The sequence below is a fragment of the Lissotriton vulgaris genome, unplaced genomic scaffold (assembly GCF_964263255.1).
Source record: "Lissotriton vulgaris unplaced genomic scaffold, aLisVul1.2 SCAFFOLD_246, whole genome shotgun sequence".
Lineage (NCBI taxonomy): Eukaryota > Metazoa > Chordata > Amphibia > Caudata > Salamandridae > Lissotriton > Lissotriton vulgaris.
The window spans coordinates 2,096,426-2,113,262 of record NW_028249872.1 but is presented as its reverse complement, the minus strand read 5'-3'; the positions used below and the strand labels follow the sequence as shown (position 1 = coordinate 2,113,262).

General features: G+C 46.3%; 1 protein-coding gene across 1 annotated transcript in view; it reads right to left on the bottom strand.

Moving 5' to 3' along the window:
- Positions 1-811: 811 nt before the first annotated feature.
- The window catches only part of LOC147663464 (vomeronasal type-2 receptor 26-like), a 473,894-nt gene continuing 457,868 nt past the window's right edge, over positions 812-16,837 (bottom strand). The window contains exons 3-4 of the mRNA XM_086950433.1: positions 14,636-14,759; positions 812-1,719 (exon numbers count right to left, since the gene is read on the bottom strand). Coding sequence (XP_086806559.1) covers positions 812-1,719; positions 14,636-14,759 — 1,032 coding nt within the window. The remainder of the gene's footprint in view (positions 1,720-14,635; positions 14,760-16,837) is intronic.

Genomic DNA, 16,837 nt, shown 5'->3' with positions numbered 1-16,837 from the left:
GGAACCCCTTTCCCAGGGCAGAGTAATGCAATGCATCGATTTGAGTTGTGGTTTATCATGCCACTCAGGGCCACGTAAGGTGGCCCTGCATGGCTTGATGAATCCTACCTATAAATGACATGGCTCTTGCACCCTCTTGAGTGGCACAAGGGTGATTGAAATCCCCTTAATATTTTTACCTCCACATCAATGTGCCATGATGATATATATGTTGTCAAGATACTTAGGGGCTGATTAGGATGGCAGGGACACTGCCACCATAGGTTGTCCGTGGCACCCTATGCAGCTTTTACGTCCGCCATATTTTGATGGCCGGCGGGGTGCAGACGGGTGGAAATCCCAACTACCATGAATCGCACGGGCTCCTTGAGCCCACCGATGCGGTGGAAGGCCTCCCAATCCCTAAAATGGTGGCGTTGCACACCAGGCACAGCCGTTTTAGATTAGGATGGTCCCTCCCTGCCAGCCTATCCATGGCGGTTCACCAGCCTGGTAAAGAGCCCCCCAACACCCCAGGGCCTTTTGTTTTGGTGTGGGGGGCACCTATGGTGCCCCCAAATAGATCCCGGTACAAAGTGACTGGCACTGCATTGTGCCTGCCACGTAGCACAGGGATGCGTTGCACATGAGTCTGTCCGCCATCAAAATTAGGCCCATAGATGTGAAGTTAAGAATAGTAAATCTAAATACACGCTTATATGTGCCTAACTTGACGATATAGTGCTATCCAATGATCTGCACTTGATATTGTTGCAGAACGATAATCTGTCACTCAGTATTGTGAGATACAACTATCCCAGTCCTGTAGGTCTCAGGGGGTTCCTTGTCTCCCCAATAGATATTCCTTGGTGTTGAGCTCAGGCCTAAGGAGGATGATGTAGACTTTGGGGATGAAGATACAGCCCAGCAGTCCAGCACTGGAGGTCAGGATGGCAAAGATCTCCACGGCCACCATGTACCTGCCCTTGGTGCTTAGGTACGCTGGGATGAAGGAGACCCAGACGCTGCAGAACACCAGCATGCTGAAGGTGATAAACTGGGCCTCGTTGAAAGTAGCTGGCAACTTTCTTGCTATGGAGGCGACAACAAAACTCAGAAGAGCCAAGAATCCCATATAACCAACCGCAGCGTAGAAGGCAACATCAGAGCCCTCGTTGCACTGTAAGATCATCTTCCCAGTTTCTGATCTGGTGTCAATGTCTGGGAATGGAGCAGAGCTGAGGAGCCACACAACACAGATCACCACCTCCCCCAGTGAGCAGAAGAGCACCAAAAAGCTAGAAACGCGTGGGTCCACCCACTTCCTCAGCTTGCTACCCGGCTTTGTGGCGTTGAAGGCGATGATCACTGTGATCGTTTTGGCTAAAACTGAAGAAACAGCAATAGTGAAAATTATCCCAAAGGTAGTTTGCCGGAGGAGGCAGGAAGTCTTTGAAGGACGTCCAATAAACAGAAGACAGCAGAGGAAGGACAGCAGGAGGGAGACGAGGAGGATGTAGCTGAGATCCCTGTTATTGGCTTTAACCAGAGGTGTGTTCCGGTATTTAATAAAGATTCCCAGCACTCCAGCAGTGAGGAGGGAGAAGAAACTTGTAATGGAGGATAAGGCAACTCCCAGCTGATCCTCATAGGCCAGGAACTCTATCACCCGTGGAATGCAGGCATCTCTCTTCTGATTGGACCACTGATCTTCAGGGCATGCTAAGCAGTTTGCCATATCTGCAGAAAAAGAAAATTGTTCAGTATTACAGAAGATGCTTTCAAGTTGGGAGAGTTGAGTGGAATGTGACACATTATAGTTATTCAGATCTGTCCTACGGCTAGATGTGTACCTGTTTGCCGGTGTACTGTCTGTAGAACATGCGCAAGGGGCCTTGGAAAGCCATTATTAAAAACCGATATTGACCTGGCATCTCCATTGAGGTGTCCAGAAGGACAGACATGGGCACAACTGCCAGCTTGCAGGAGTCACCATACTGCGCTTGAGTGCCATCACAAACCTAGGAGTAGTACCAACATATTCTTGAAGTGATTTGCTGTAGGGGGTGGATACACTCATCCTGTCTACATACATGTATGTATTAGTCTGCAATGGGTCATGCACATGGGCAACAGGAAGATGCTCCTTTTCACCGAGGCATGTCCTCAGCTAATAAAAGAACATCCTTAGAGAAGGGATCATCTAGCAGCACCTGTAACGTAAGCGTCTGGCCCCTGCTTGGAAAAAGTCTCCTTATTGAATTTACCCTGGTGATGCTGGGTTGGACATGCAGCCCCTTATGCTACATTATGTGAATCTCTCAATGTTGAAATCTAATCTCCTGATCTTACATACGCCTCATTGACATCATGACCCCTCCTCTGCAGTATAACCATAATACCTCCATGCACAGCTCTTTTGTTCTCTAATTAAGGTTTCCACTGTCAAATTCTAAACTATAAATATATAAACATAGATAAATATCATAATGTAAACAACAAACTAGTATTTAGACTGTGAGGAACTGTACACTTGCAATCCATAGATTTTTTGCCAGAATGTTGTCTTCTGAAACACAAGTGGACTTTCAAAACCATATCAGCATTGTAATTTGACTGACTTGTGCTATTCTTATTGTTCTTCTGTTGCTGTCAGACCTCCTCAGGTCTGGGAACGCCTTCGGTGAGTGTTACAGAGAGGAAGGAATCTTGCTCAGCTGGGCTGCTTTGACCTCAGATTCGAGAGTCCACTACTCTCATTTAGACTCTACTTGCATGTGTAGGTGTGAATTACGATCCCTGTGCAAGCACATGTTTGGGATCAGAATGATGAGTTGTGAGATAATTATCACACCCTCAAAATGTTCTTCTGATAATTTAAGATCTGACGTTCAAGTTTAGATCTAAAGTCTATCTTTAGACCTGACATCAACGTGCAGACCTCAATTCTACATTTAGACCTGAAGTCTAACTCTACATCTGAATTCAAAGGTAAGACCTTAAGTCTGAGGCACATGTTTAATTTTTTTTTTTTTTGCATAGGGCAGCGCCACAAGCCTTCTGTCTGTGCTGCTCTACAGCAAAAGATAAGGGGAAGAATGCACCGTGTCTATAAGATATAGCACATTCCTGTCCTTTCTGTCAGCGCTGGCACACAAACTGCAGCTGAGCGCCACTGCATGCACCCTTTCACAATGGTGTAAGGGAGTCTATGTCGTGGGCATGATCATTTTTGAGCAGGAAGGGACATCAAAGGGTACATTGTTCTCATTCTGTGTATGCTTCGGAATGCACCACACATGGATAGAGGGAAAAATAATAAAATAAGGAATGAACACATTTCTCCTTGTTACGTCAACTTTGGGAAGGCATCAGCTTTGACACTGACCCAGATTTACGCTATGTTGTAAATCTGAGGCAGTGTCAAAGCCCATGGGTGTTGCGTGGGAACACCCACAATAACACCCATGGAACGTCTGTTGCAGGCAGAGTAAGGCATTGCCTTAATGCATATTTACAAGGCCATGAAAAGCCACACAGTGGCATTGTAAATATGTCCCTAAATTTAGATCTAAAGTTCTTTAGACCGGAAGTTTAATGCAGCCGGACCACATATGCAAAGAGGTCTTTGATTGCCATTTAAGATGCTCCATAAATGACCATCCAGTTACATGTCTGCAACGTAGGAGCTCTCCTCTTTGACCTGTAAACTGAATACATGTGGCCTGAGTGTGCACGGTAAAGCGCTGTGTTGCAGAAAGTAAGATCTGTCCCTGAGTCTGCAGGGTACCATACTGTGCTGCAGACAATAACATCTGTGCAATCAGTGTACAATGTACTGTACTGTTCGATGCCTGAGGGTCTACAGTAGTGTAGAGTACTGCAGAAACTGAGATCTGTGGCCTGAGTGAGTGAGATGTTTTACTCTACTGAAAGAAATGATGTGTGAGCCCTGAGTGTGCAAGGTACAGTACCGTAATGGAGAACATTAGGTCTGTGCCCTGAGTATGTGTGGTAGAAAAGGGGCATCATCCTGAATATCCTGGGGCAAAGAATTTGTACAGGCCGTACTCGCCCTCCTTCTGCCTTCTTCAAGCATGATGCTCCCATTTACATTCAGAGAAGGGCACTCAAGGGGTCTATTTCATAAACTGCACTGTGTAGTACTTAAAGTAGTACTACTGTAGTATTCCTTCTTTCCTACATATTGCAGGTCAAAAACCTTCCGTTCAAAATCTCCACCACCAGCTGTTGTATATTTTACATGCATGTGTTTCCTACTAAGGGCCCGATTACGATGCATACTGAAACGGCTCCGACCGTCGGTTGGAGTTCTTCAGACCACATCTTAATCGGCTGGTTGGATTCTTTTCCAACCGATCCATGCTGATAGGGTTGGTCTGAAGGGAATCTAAATCGAATTTCCGAATGGCCTCTGATGGACTCAGAGAGCTCGTTTGCCATTCGGAAGACTTCAGTAATCCCTCGGCTGGCTCTTTCCGGCCGAGGGATTACGATGGCCAATTCCCACAGCCTTTCTGTGATGGCCATTTTGACACAGAAAGGATTTGGGAATCTAACTTTGGGGGGCCCCCAGCAGGGCTCCCATGGGTGCAAGGCCGCCAAATGGTAGCCTAGAGGGCACTTATCGTGATCCTCTGTTGATCCCTGCACCCGTTGACAGGCACTTTGAGGTGCCTGCCTCTGGGTGCAGGGATGAACTGCACCTCTGCTCTTTTCAATGAAAGCATGCATTCCGTTCAGAATACATGCTCCCATTGTAAATAACAGGATTGTGACCGACCCTACTTGCGGGGCTGGAACCGAAGACGGGAGGTCATTCGGTTCCAGTCCCCAACTGATGTCAGTTGAAGATTCGAGAGGTACCGGGATTCGAATTGATGGGCTTCACTGTCAAACAGCAGGAGCTGATCTGCTGCTCGGGTGTCCTCTGCTATCGTCCCCCGGGACCGGCACCTTCTATATCTCTTCTCATCGACTTGATTTACGAACTTGCTAGCTCCCACTCCAAGCTATTGGTTCTCGGAGACTTTAATCTGTGGGCAGGCAGTTCGCTGGATAATGAATTTTTCTCCCTCAGCCAAGCTTGTACAGATATCAACTTAGTACAGCTGGTGAACGCTTCCACGCATCGGAAAGGCCATATTCTGGACTTGGTGTTCACGGACCCTCAGTGGGTATCATTAGTTGACATCAAGTGCCAGTTTTGGACGGATCACTCTTTGATTAGGTTTTCCCTCTGTCCGGAGGACCCTACTTCGCGAAAGGCTGGACTACCCCTAGCTAAGCTAGAGAGACCTTGGTCCCGAATCCTCAAAACCTCTCCATTGCCGAACATTTTAGGTGAGGATTTTAAGCTTGGCAACACAGCCGAAGAAAGTTATACTCTCTTCTGCCAGTCCATATCGAGCTCGCTGGATAAGTTGGCACCCCTTCGGAAGTCTCGGGGGAGGGTGAACCGAGCCAGCCCTTGGTACACGAGTGAACTACGCCAGCTTAAACTTGACTGTAAATGCGCAGAAAGGGTCTGGAGGAAACAGTACCTAGACTCTGAGAAAATTGCATTTAGGTCTGCCATGCAAAAATACAAAGCTCAAATCAAGAAGGCGAAAGCGACCTTTCTTGAATTTACTTTGAATCAGGCCCAAAACAAGGCACAGGCCCTATTTAAAATCGTTAAGGACCTTGCCCACCCCACGTGTGTGGCTAGTGCAGTCCCTTCATCGCAAGCTCTTTGTGATTCACTTGCGGACGCCTTTGAGGAAAAAATCCGTAAAATTTTAACAGGTCTGCAGGATCCACGGAATTCCACCACTGAGGAGGGAGCTTCGGAGGAGGTGGCCAGTCGACCCCTGCAGAGGGTCACTCACCACTGTCAGGAAGCTCCGGCCTCGCCCTCTAGTCGACTCCGACTAGATGAGCAGCCCCCCAACTTGGGAGCTCCGGCGACGGAAGCCAGTCGACCCCAGCTGAGTAGCTTTCCTTCACCTCTCTTGGATCAGGCCCTCGGCTTGGGAGCTCCGGCGATTGTGGCCAGTCGACCCCAGCCGAGTAGCTTTTTCTCCCCTGTCCTGGATCTGGCTCTCGGCTTGGGAGCTCCGGCGATTGTCGCCAGTCGACCCCAGTTGAGTAGCTCTTTCCTTTCCTCTCCGGATCCGGCTCTCTGTCTGGGAGCTCTGGCGATTGTGGCCAGTCGATCCCAGTCGAGCAGTCTCACTCCTTCTTCTGTGGCTCCGGCTCTCTGCTTGGGAGCTCCGGCGATGGTGGCCAGTCGACCCCAGCGGAGTAGCTCTCCCCCTTCCTTTCTGGATCAGGCTTTCTGCTTGGGAGCTCCGGCGTCTGTGGCCAGTCGACCCCAGCAGAGTAGTCCCTTTCCTTCTTCCTTGGATCCAGCTCTCAGCTTGGGAGCTCCGGCGAGTGAAGCCAGTCGACCCCAGCTGAGTAGCTTTCCCCTTCCTTCTCTGAAGGAGTTTGGAGACTTAGCCCTTACGATTTCATCTGGTTTGCCTCTGGATCCTCTTCCTCCAAAACTATGGAAGGTGTTTCAAGAGGATCTCTTCCAGCCCTTGCATGCCATCTGCTGCCAGTCATTTGAGACAGGTATTGTACCGAGTTGCTGGAAGAAGGCAGTGGTATCTCCGCTGTTAAAAAAACCTACGCTCGACCCTGCGTGCTTATCTAACTACCGGCCAATTTCCCTGCTCCCTTTTCCGGTTAAAATCATGGAGAAACTGGTCACCCGCACTCTGTCCGGCTTTTTAGAAGGGAACATCTGGTTGGATGAGATGCAATTTGGCTTTCGCCCAGCGCATGGGACGGAATCTGCGCTGGTGACCGTGCTAGACAATCTGCGGGCGCGAGTCGACAGTGGGCGGGCAGCATTTTTGGTGCTGCTCGACATGTCGGCCGCGTTCGACACGGTCAGCCATCCCACCTTGATCTCTAGGCTGGAAGAATGCGGGGTCAAAGACAGGGCTAGGGATTGGTTAATCTCCTACTTGGACTGCCGTCAGCAACGGGTTTTGCTACCCCCCTTCAGTTCAGAGGAGCGGAGAGTGGGACAAGGTGTACCCCAGGGTTCAGCCATCAGCCCCATACTCTTTAATATCTACCTCCGCCCTCTAGTCCAGCTCATTAAATCCTTTGGTATCTCCGCATTTAATTATGCGGATGATACCCAGCTGGTCTTTTCTCTGGAGGGACAGGATGCAGTCACATTGGAGACTTTTCACCGGTGCATGCAGGCGACAGCGGAATGGCTCAGTTTGAACTCGCTACAGTTCAACGGAACCAAGACAGAGGTCTTGCACTGCTCCACCGATCGAGTTCCTCGAGATCTTCCTGCTGACTTTTGGCCTCCGTCCTTTTCAGAGACGGTGTCAGCCGCACAATCGGCGCGCAATCTGGGCGTTATTTTTGGGCCTAACCTGCAGCTGGATCTACATGTAAATAAGACCACCTCCACATGTATGATGCTGATCCGTATGCTGCGTAAGGTTCTACCCCTCCTCCCTGAGCAAGCCAGACCAGAAGTAGTGCGTTGTACCATCCTAAGTCGACTTGACTATTGTAACGCACTGCTTCTGGAGGCCCCGGTAACACTTCTGGGCAAACTGCAAAGGGTACAGAACATTGCTGCCAAACTTGCCCTCTCTCGCCCCTACCACAGTTCTTCCACGGCAGCGCTGCGAGAACTTCATTGGCTGCCGGTCCATCTGCGGGTGCGCTACAAAGCAGCGTGTATCCTGTTCAGGGCTATTCATGGCCTGGGCCCAATTCCTTTGCGGCGAATGTTTGCCTGGTATTGTCCATCTCGAGCTTTACGCTCTTCGTCGTCCAGGCTATTGGTAGTTCCGCGCATCCAGAGAGTGAGGATGGGCGGACGCTCATTCAGAGTAGCGGCGGCCAAACTCTGGAACTCTCTGCTAATATCCTTGAGAAGCCTTGAAGATCTTTTAGCCTTTAGAAAGGCTTTGAAAACTCACCTTTTTCCCAGGATAGGTTGAGCTACTGTTTTCGCTGGATCATGGGTCAAAGCGCCAGGATGCCCTTGGTGGTGACAGGTTGCGTTATACAAGTATGCTACAATACAATACAATACTTTGGCCTGACCGACATCAGAATTGGGCCCTTTGTATTTATTGTAAAAGGGAATCTGGGAGCGGTGCAAAAATAGGGAATAGCTGCAGGTAAATTGAGGAGTTTAGGGAGGAGCAAAGAGGGGTTTAGGATGAGGTAAGGAGGAGTTTATTAAAGAATATGCTAATACCAGCAACAAACGACAAATAAATAAGACCATTGTTATTCACAAATGAGATGCCTAAGGTTACTACTGCCCTAATGGTGACAAAACAGTTGCAAATGGGGGCATGGCTAAGATGGCAGTCAGGAAGGAGGCATTTTGAGGAGCTCTGTTCATGGCCTGGCCCTTCATCCTGGATATACCAGCCCCCCTCCACAATGTGCCCCCAGAGTAGCAGGCATCTGTAAGCACAGTGGAGGGGGCGCTGAAACAGGCAAAAGCAGGATCCAAAATAGCCAGGAGAGAGGCCAAGACAAAAGGTGGTGACCAATGTACAAAGTGTGGGGGCCGGCTGGGTGCCTGTGCCACTTAAAGAACCCTGATTGGTCTAGCAGGACAGTGGAGGCTGGGGGGACCCTGAGATTTGGGGCTCTGACTGAGTAAACAGCACAACATCCAGGTGTCTTGAGGGTCTGTGGGGCCCATGATTTGATGAAGACCACAGGAGGCCATTGAAGGAACCAACTGGAGCCCAGTAGACTCTGGGAAGCCAGGGAAGGTCCCCCCTGTAGTGCGGCCGGCTGAAGAATGACCTCTAGAGAGGTTGACAAGAAACAACGACCATAAAGAGGTACCTATCAGCAGTGTGAAGAGGCCCGCTCAGGTGGTGTCTACATGGGGGCACTGAAGGACCTGGTTGAAGCGCAGAGCAGCTCCCCTGAAGCACAATTGTCCCTCTTGCCTGTGAGCAGGAGGTGAGTTGCAAAAGAGGGGAGACACTGGGTATCATGAGAGCTGGAGCTGAGACTGATGCAGTGACGGGCTGTGGAGATAGGAGGTAGGTGGAGGGTGCTTGTGACTTTGAGAGGGGCAGTGGGTTGATGTCCTTTTGGGGTGTGCACTGGAAACATTGCAGCTACATGGTTGGCCCCATTGGGGGCCAAGAAGGAAGGCCCTGGGGCAGAAGACCCAATCTTCCCTTGTGTAAGGTGGCCCTGAAGACGGAGTCTGACCAGACATCAGACCTCACACTGCAACCCACCCTGAATGATGGATGACCAAGGGATGCCCCTGAGACCTAGGGAGGCAGTCGCCCCAAAGCCACGGAATATGGGTCCCATGTCAGACCCTCTGAGACTCCCATACAGCAGGTATGGATGTATTCCACTAGAGAATGGACTAAAGAATCACACAGCCACTATCCAGCAATTAAGAATACCAAACTAGCGCCAGAAAACAAGAAGAACGCATTTGCCTGGGATCTTGGTCTCCTGAGGACAGACAACAAGAAACGAGTGGAGAGAGTGGTTGAAACAGAACAAATCCGGGGAGATCTGGGGCCCCAGATTAAGGGCAGCGATGCAGAATTCCAGGCCCTTCTCCAAACAGTTGCCCAACTTTAGGTAAATGACGAAGACGCAGAAGGACGTCCAAGACAGAACAATGTGAGTAGATTGGGAACCCCAGAGTTAAAGTAGGAGCCATGCATGTTTCTGGACGACTGTCTCCCCAAGGAGGTTCTCAAAGGCAAAGCAGCCAAAATGCTGATGAGTAAACAAGCCAAACCATCTCAATCAATAGTGGCATTGCCGTACAACTTCCACAACAAGGAGCGTATCCTGCATTTGGCACGGACACACAGACCCTGGCAAATGGATGATGCCAAAGTGAATATTTATCCCAACTATGCCAATGCCATCCAAAAACAACAAAACACTTTCTGTGGGGTAAAGCAACACCTCCACACAACCGTAAATACTCTTTTTGTGCATGATTGCGGATGCCTGGGAGTGGGGTTGCTACCACCTCCCTGATCGAGGCAAACAATCTACTAATCAAAACTTGTGGAGGCAAAAACTGAGGCAGAGAAGACCTTGGGGAGAAGCGTTGGCTCCAATAAGATCCCAGGCAGAGACGGAATGAGTGAATGTGGTTGTGGACATCCAGAGCTGCAGATTTTGGGGGCCAAGCAACAAAAAGGAGGCCTTGAGGAAGGACTCAGAAGAGAATGAAAGTGACTATGGGGGCTCAAGGGAATGCTCAGCCAGACTTGGAAAAATGTCCTACTTATCAATTACGCTAGAAGGTAACCATTCGGACTTGATCTTTGCAACTTGGTTCAGACCGGCATTCGTAGAAACCAAGACAGTCGGAGCCGAATTGGACAGGAATGCGTTTCTGATCAATGAATTATTAGTAACTGAAAATACAATTGCTAGGTTATTTCTTTTCTTTAATGCTATTAAAAAAGTATTATGTATTAATATTACATTTGGAAATGGTGAATAACCAAATCTAGGAAATTCACAAATGAGAAAATGCACACATTGAAATGTACTCTTACACTTTGTAGTAAATGTATTCATTTTGGCTTTTAACAATTTTCAAATGTAAATTTACTACATGGGGCCTTATTTTAATGTCAGGAGGAATTCCTTCCACCCAACACTGACTCATTTAATTTTTTGACAAGCTGATTGATTGGTTGATTGATGGAGGCCAGCAAGAATGGCCAGCTGGTTTACTTTCTGACCACATAGAACCAATGAAATTATAGGATTGGTCCTTTGCAGCTTGTCAAAAATTAGAGGTTCATAAATGTCAATGTCTTTATGAAATGTTGGAAGTTTTAAATGGGGTTGTGATATATTGTTTATGTATTTTAATCACTGTAATGTCTGTATAAATATATCAATAAGTATCTATTATATGTATTGTCTTGTATTTTTATAGGTAATACGTGGCTACTCCTGAAGAAGGCGCTGGTCGCCGAAACGCGCGTCGATAATATTGCTGTGCCACTGGATTGTCTTTTTATTTTGAATAAATTGTCTTCTTCCTTTTTAATATTGTTTGTTAAAATGTATGATAATTTTTGTTAATCTTTGATGTATTGACTTTTGGTCTCTGAGTTAGACATCTTTTTAAATAATATGTTATTGACTGAATTAATAAAAAACTGAGATTTTGTATATGTCATTGGTCTTTTCCTGTTCCCTATTATTAATTATGACAAGCAAAAAGGAATGTGTCTAAAGTGCCTAGTTTGTTATTTCACATGTTTATATCCCTGGCCTAGGAATTGTAACAATTGGTCAATCAGGGGGTCCTTGTTGTTCTCAAAAAGAATAAGTAAGAGACAACACACAAGGAAAACCCAACACCAATTTATAAAAATAGGAAATCATTTTATGATTAAAATGACACCAAAACAACAAAAACCCAATTAGGGAAACAGAGACATTGATTTTTAAATAATAAAGACTTTCTAATGCCTAAAAGCTAAAAGCGCCACTTTGGGACTTCTGGTTGAGCTTAACCGGAGCAAAGTCAAAGCTTCAGGACTACCACTTAGCAGTAGGCCCTGTCAAGTTGTTACCTTCTGACTACGTCACTTTTATTTAGCTTCTCTCTTGACGTCAAGCAAGGAACCTTGTCAGGCCGGGTTTCAAGTTAATGAAGTCTTCTCAGCAATAAAAAACAATGGCAGAGCTTCAGCGGGGCAATTGTGACTATCAGGCCAGGTTGTAATTCAACATCTCCGGCTTGAGTCCCGTCGATGGATGGGTCACCATCATGGTGATTTTTACCAAAAATGTTCTAATCTTTTCCAAACTTCTGGAAATGTTTCCAGAATGAACTTTTGGGGTACTGAAGTGTAGATGCACCAATCCAAGGTTCCAGAAGCTCTGAGTTGCTCCATGGGATGTTGTTATTCTGTGTCCCACAATGAACTTGGCCAAATCCTCTAAAGTCCAGCTGAAGGTTGTCAGCTGGTTTCTTCTTGCTGGAGATGATGCACGTGGATCTCTTTTAAACTATTGCTTTCAGGGAGTCCACCCCTTCTCTTTTTAAAGCAAGGCAAAGACCTTAAATCTATAGTTCCAAAAGTGTGCAGCAGGTGCAGTCATTCAGAGTTCAGTCCTCTTGGTGCAGGCCAGACTTCCAGAGGGTCAGTCCTTCTTCTTCTTGAAGTTTCAATCAGGGATCTAAGTTGCTGGGCAACCCTCCCATACTTATCCAGTGTTCATGGGTGATACGCATGAGGGATCTCCTGATCAATGAGGAGCAGGGTGCCACCCTCCTGTATGATCACTTCCTCCAATGTGTGGCATATTCTTGTCCCAGAAACACTATTTCTTAAAAATCCAAAATGGAGAATTGTCTCTGGAGGTTAAGATCTGGCTAAGCCAAACCACAGGCATGGCTAAGTTTCATTAGCACTTCCCTTCCAGCCGCTCTGCTAATTCAATTATTTGGGGCTCCTGTCTGGCTTGGGGTTCAGGAAGTGAGTGTGAGCTTGTGCCCTGTCCTAACTATCATTCCCGTTTTAAAGACCAATGTAGCTACTCCACGCCCACCCTGCAGCTTGCAGATCTCCTCCTACCGGATGCCCTTTGTCCCAGCTCAGGTTACTTCACACCTCATCACAGCAATGTGGACCAGCCTGTCAAAGGCTGGCCAATCAGGAGAGACTGCTGGAAGGCTGACTTGTTATTATATCATAAAACATAGTTCTATAACTTAATGTTCTGTGATAGTTATAATAAATCTAACCATGGCAAGTTGGATTTATTCTAATAATCATTTTAATATTTTAAGTACATTTTTAGCTGGCTTCTAACAATAGTTATAATTTATTTGGAGCCCATGTGCTACGATGGGAAACTATGCAGTTTTTCTTACACCTGGGCATAGAAAACATCTCCTATATAATGTTCCTGTTTATAGTTGCAAGGCACCCTACCCCTGGGGCTCCTAGGGGTGACACAGACTACTGGCCCTGGATCTGGTTAGCATGGACAAGGGCACAAACAGAGTATTAATAAAACAATGGGGCTGATCGGGGCAAAAAGGATGACTTTCTCACAGGTAGGCTTTACATTTTACAGTGCTGGCTATGGAGAAATGAAGGGGCAATAAGATATGATGCTGTTGCTCTCTCCTCCAGTGTTTGCATACTTTAGGCTGCCTTGCACCAATGCACACACACTTGCATCATTTTGCGATGGAGTTCAGGTGATTTCAAACTTAGGTTTTATACTGGACGCATGATCTTCCAGCACAAAATTCTATATTTGACAAAGTGCAACCCTTTACCACTTTGTGTGTGAGTCGTACTGTGCAGTACATATGTAAAGTTTGAAAGGTTCTTTAAACTTTATGTCTGTTTCATGGATGCGTAATTTGTTTATGTCAATCCCTTGATACCAATGTTAGGAAAAGGAAGCCAAAATCTATCTGAGAGTGCAGGGGAAGGTCAATCTGCCACCCCTGGTAAGCCCCAAAACAATACTTTGCACCAGGTTTGCATAACTTTTCTGAAGCAAACCAGGCACAAAGTCATTTTAAATCTGCCCATAAATGTAACACATGATCGAGGATTCAAGCTAATAAAATCGCATTGCACCCCAAAGGTGGCTTTTTCAGCAATCCTGGAATAACAAAAGATTGAGAAGAAAAACAATAATGTTCTAAACTTCTGCCTTTCAATTTGCTTGCAAGATGTTGAGGCCAGTTCATAGCTCATTGCGTTAAATCTGAAGGATTGTCACTTCTGAACTTCAAGTACAGAAGGATCTATGTGATAAAAACGATAACACAGAAAGCTATCTACATAAAACACTAATCTGTGATCTGCATGTCACATGTTGTGCATTGCAGCAGGAACATTAACCCTCTATGCTACTATATCATGAGTCAAAACTGTGATAGACAAATCTGAGATCACTCCCTCAAGTGCATGGACTACCACAGTTGTCATTCTGGTGTAAATACCCCCTTAAAATGCTGCCAACACAAATATCTCTACAGGATCCTCTTATCTCAGTTCAGTCTGCCATGCAGAGGGCACTTCCTTGACATTGGCACCTAGTTCCACTGTACCAGTGGCCGCACCTCAAAGCCATCATTGAGAGAGGTGTGGCACTGCGGCCAGGGCGACTGATGGTGGAATCTGGGGATCAGGGTTCGATCCCCCGCACCAGCGGCAGATTAGCCCAGCACCAGGTGACTCTGGGCAATAGCTTGCTTAATCTTCCCGACGGTCCCCAGCGCCTAGAGACCCTTACGGGTAATTGTTTGCTCTTTAAAAAAGGGTTGATTATTATTTTTATTGGGTTGGGAGAATGGAGAGGGAGAGTGAATAAAAGAAAGAAAGGTGTGGTTTAATTGATGACCATGGACTGATTCTATTTTTGGCAGATCCTAAAATTATATTATCATTCTGTTGTAATAATTTTATTTCCATGTGACTGACATATTGAACATATGTAAAGTTCATATTTAAAATGAAGAGGGTTATTTTCCAAGGTAACTAACACTCATGAGGAAATTGAACATCTTCTCATTTGAAAAGGATCATTGGTTGTCACGCAAAGCTTTATCACCTACCGCTCTTGTTGGTAATCTCTCCTTCTGGGCAGAGAGCACAGTCATAGCAACAGATAGGTTTCCCTTCTAGAGGGACCTTCCTGGATCCAGGAGGACAGCTCTCACTGCACACAGAGGTTGGGATCTGGAGAGGAAGAGATGGAGGGGAAGAAACAAAGGGGACATGCGTCATTATCACACATCCTGCAGACTGAGAAATAATTTGTATAGTTTGACATGTGAGAGATCAGAGAAGAAAGAAATAAGGGGCTGATACCATAGGTTCAGTGGGAGGGATTCAGGGAGTGAAAGATGCAGGAGCATGTAATTGCATCCGTGTGAGGGATCCAGGGATTAAGAAATGCAGGGCAGATGTGATAACATCAGTTTGAGTGTCCAGAGATAATGAGGTGTGACGAAGATGTGATAACTCAGTGTGAGGTATCCAATGACCAGAGAGCCAGGGGAGATGTGATAATGTTAGTGTGAGAGATCCAGAAAGGAAGAGGTGTGGGGCGGATGAGATAACATCAGTGAAACAGAGAAGAAATAATAAAGGGCACTTGATGTACCAGAGTCAGAGTCTTCATAGGGAAGAAACACAGAGCACATGCCATATTAGCCAGGAGGTCAGAGGACAACAGGTTAAAAGACAATACTAAGAGACCTAGCATCCAAAGGAGGAGGAACGTTGCTGTCAATATACAGACCTATTTGCATATGTAGGTGTAGTTTACATATAAAGACCCTTCTGAAGTGTAAAAATAATTTAGAAATTAGAATTTCTTCAGAGTAAACATTCTTGTTTGAAGGGGTTGACAAGATTTTGCTGATCCATAGCCACCTGGTAAATGGTGGAGATACACATCTGTCAAGGGCAGATGCAAATCCATTTGCAAAGTGTGAATCTGCACGCAACAACCCCAAAATTGAGAAAGTGTTTTTGCCCTAGAAAAAATATTTTTTGCATAGAGTAAATGAAAAAATGAGAAAGTACGCTTTCCCTTCCTCAGGATTTTTCTGATGAATGTATATGCACAATTTCTCTTTCAAAGATGGGATTTCTACATTGATATTAGCAATAGTGTGACAATCACTTTCTGGATTACTCTGAAAGTATTTGTGAATGCCAAAAATAATTAAAATCTTAATCAAATGAAGGAGGGAGCTCTTGAAGTAGTTTTACAATTTAATTTGTGTATGTAACAGTCAGCTAACAAGTTCTTGGAGGGAGAAGAGATGAAGGGGATCTCACAAAGGTCTGGAGCCATCCTCAGCCACAGTACTTGTGTGCTGAGGAGGAATCCAGGCTCTCCTGGTACCCACCCATATGGAGAACACTGGGGGTACCCCCACGCCACCCCATGACATGCCCACATTGGGGGTATCAGCAGCACTCACATCGCGCTTCAGCATTCTGATGATGTCAGTGCATGCATGGAGCACCAGCATCATAAGATGGTGTCGGGGACATGCTGGATTTGAAGTTCTTTCTGCACATTTTTGAAGAGAGGACTACTTTTAGGTAAGTCCTTCTCGGGAGAGAGGAGTTTACTAGGCAGACCTACATAGGGGGAAAGGAGCGAGTGTTTCATTTCCTGCCGTGTCTGTCTGTAGAGCATTTCTGCTCTATGGTTGCGGGTGGGTCTGCGATTGTGGAGCAAGAAATTGAATCTGCCAGACCAATGGGGGTTTATTTTTAGCTGGGGGTAGTGGTTCCTTGGGCAAGAGTCACTCTGCTTATGGGCAAATATTATGCCTATGTTACATCTCTCCCACGGGCTAGTTAGGCCTTTCTTTTTCAGCTGATTTGCCCCCCCAGGGAGAATCAAAATTGACTAGACCCCAGAAATTTCATTTTTGCAATTAATATGGGGAGCGGCCCTGTGGGCAAGGGTTGCTCTCCTTTGGGGATTTTTGTTTGTATTCTATCCCTCCCCCTGTAAAGGCAAATCAATCATGTTTAGGCCGTTCTTCCATCATGGTTGGCGGAAGCCCACCATACATTATGGTAATAAGCCCACTGGACACCAGTTATAGTGTGTAGAAGGGTCACCCCACATGCAGGCCTTTGTTTCTTTTTATATTTTATATTCTGCCACCCTTGCAGTATAAAAGTCATGTCTGGCTTATATTTCCTTTGTGGGGGTACAGAATCATATTAGAAACAAGCCTTTATAGAATGATCTGTCCTCTGGGGGTGTTGGAATCCCATTATACAAC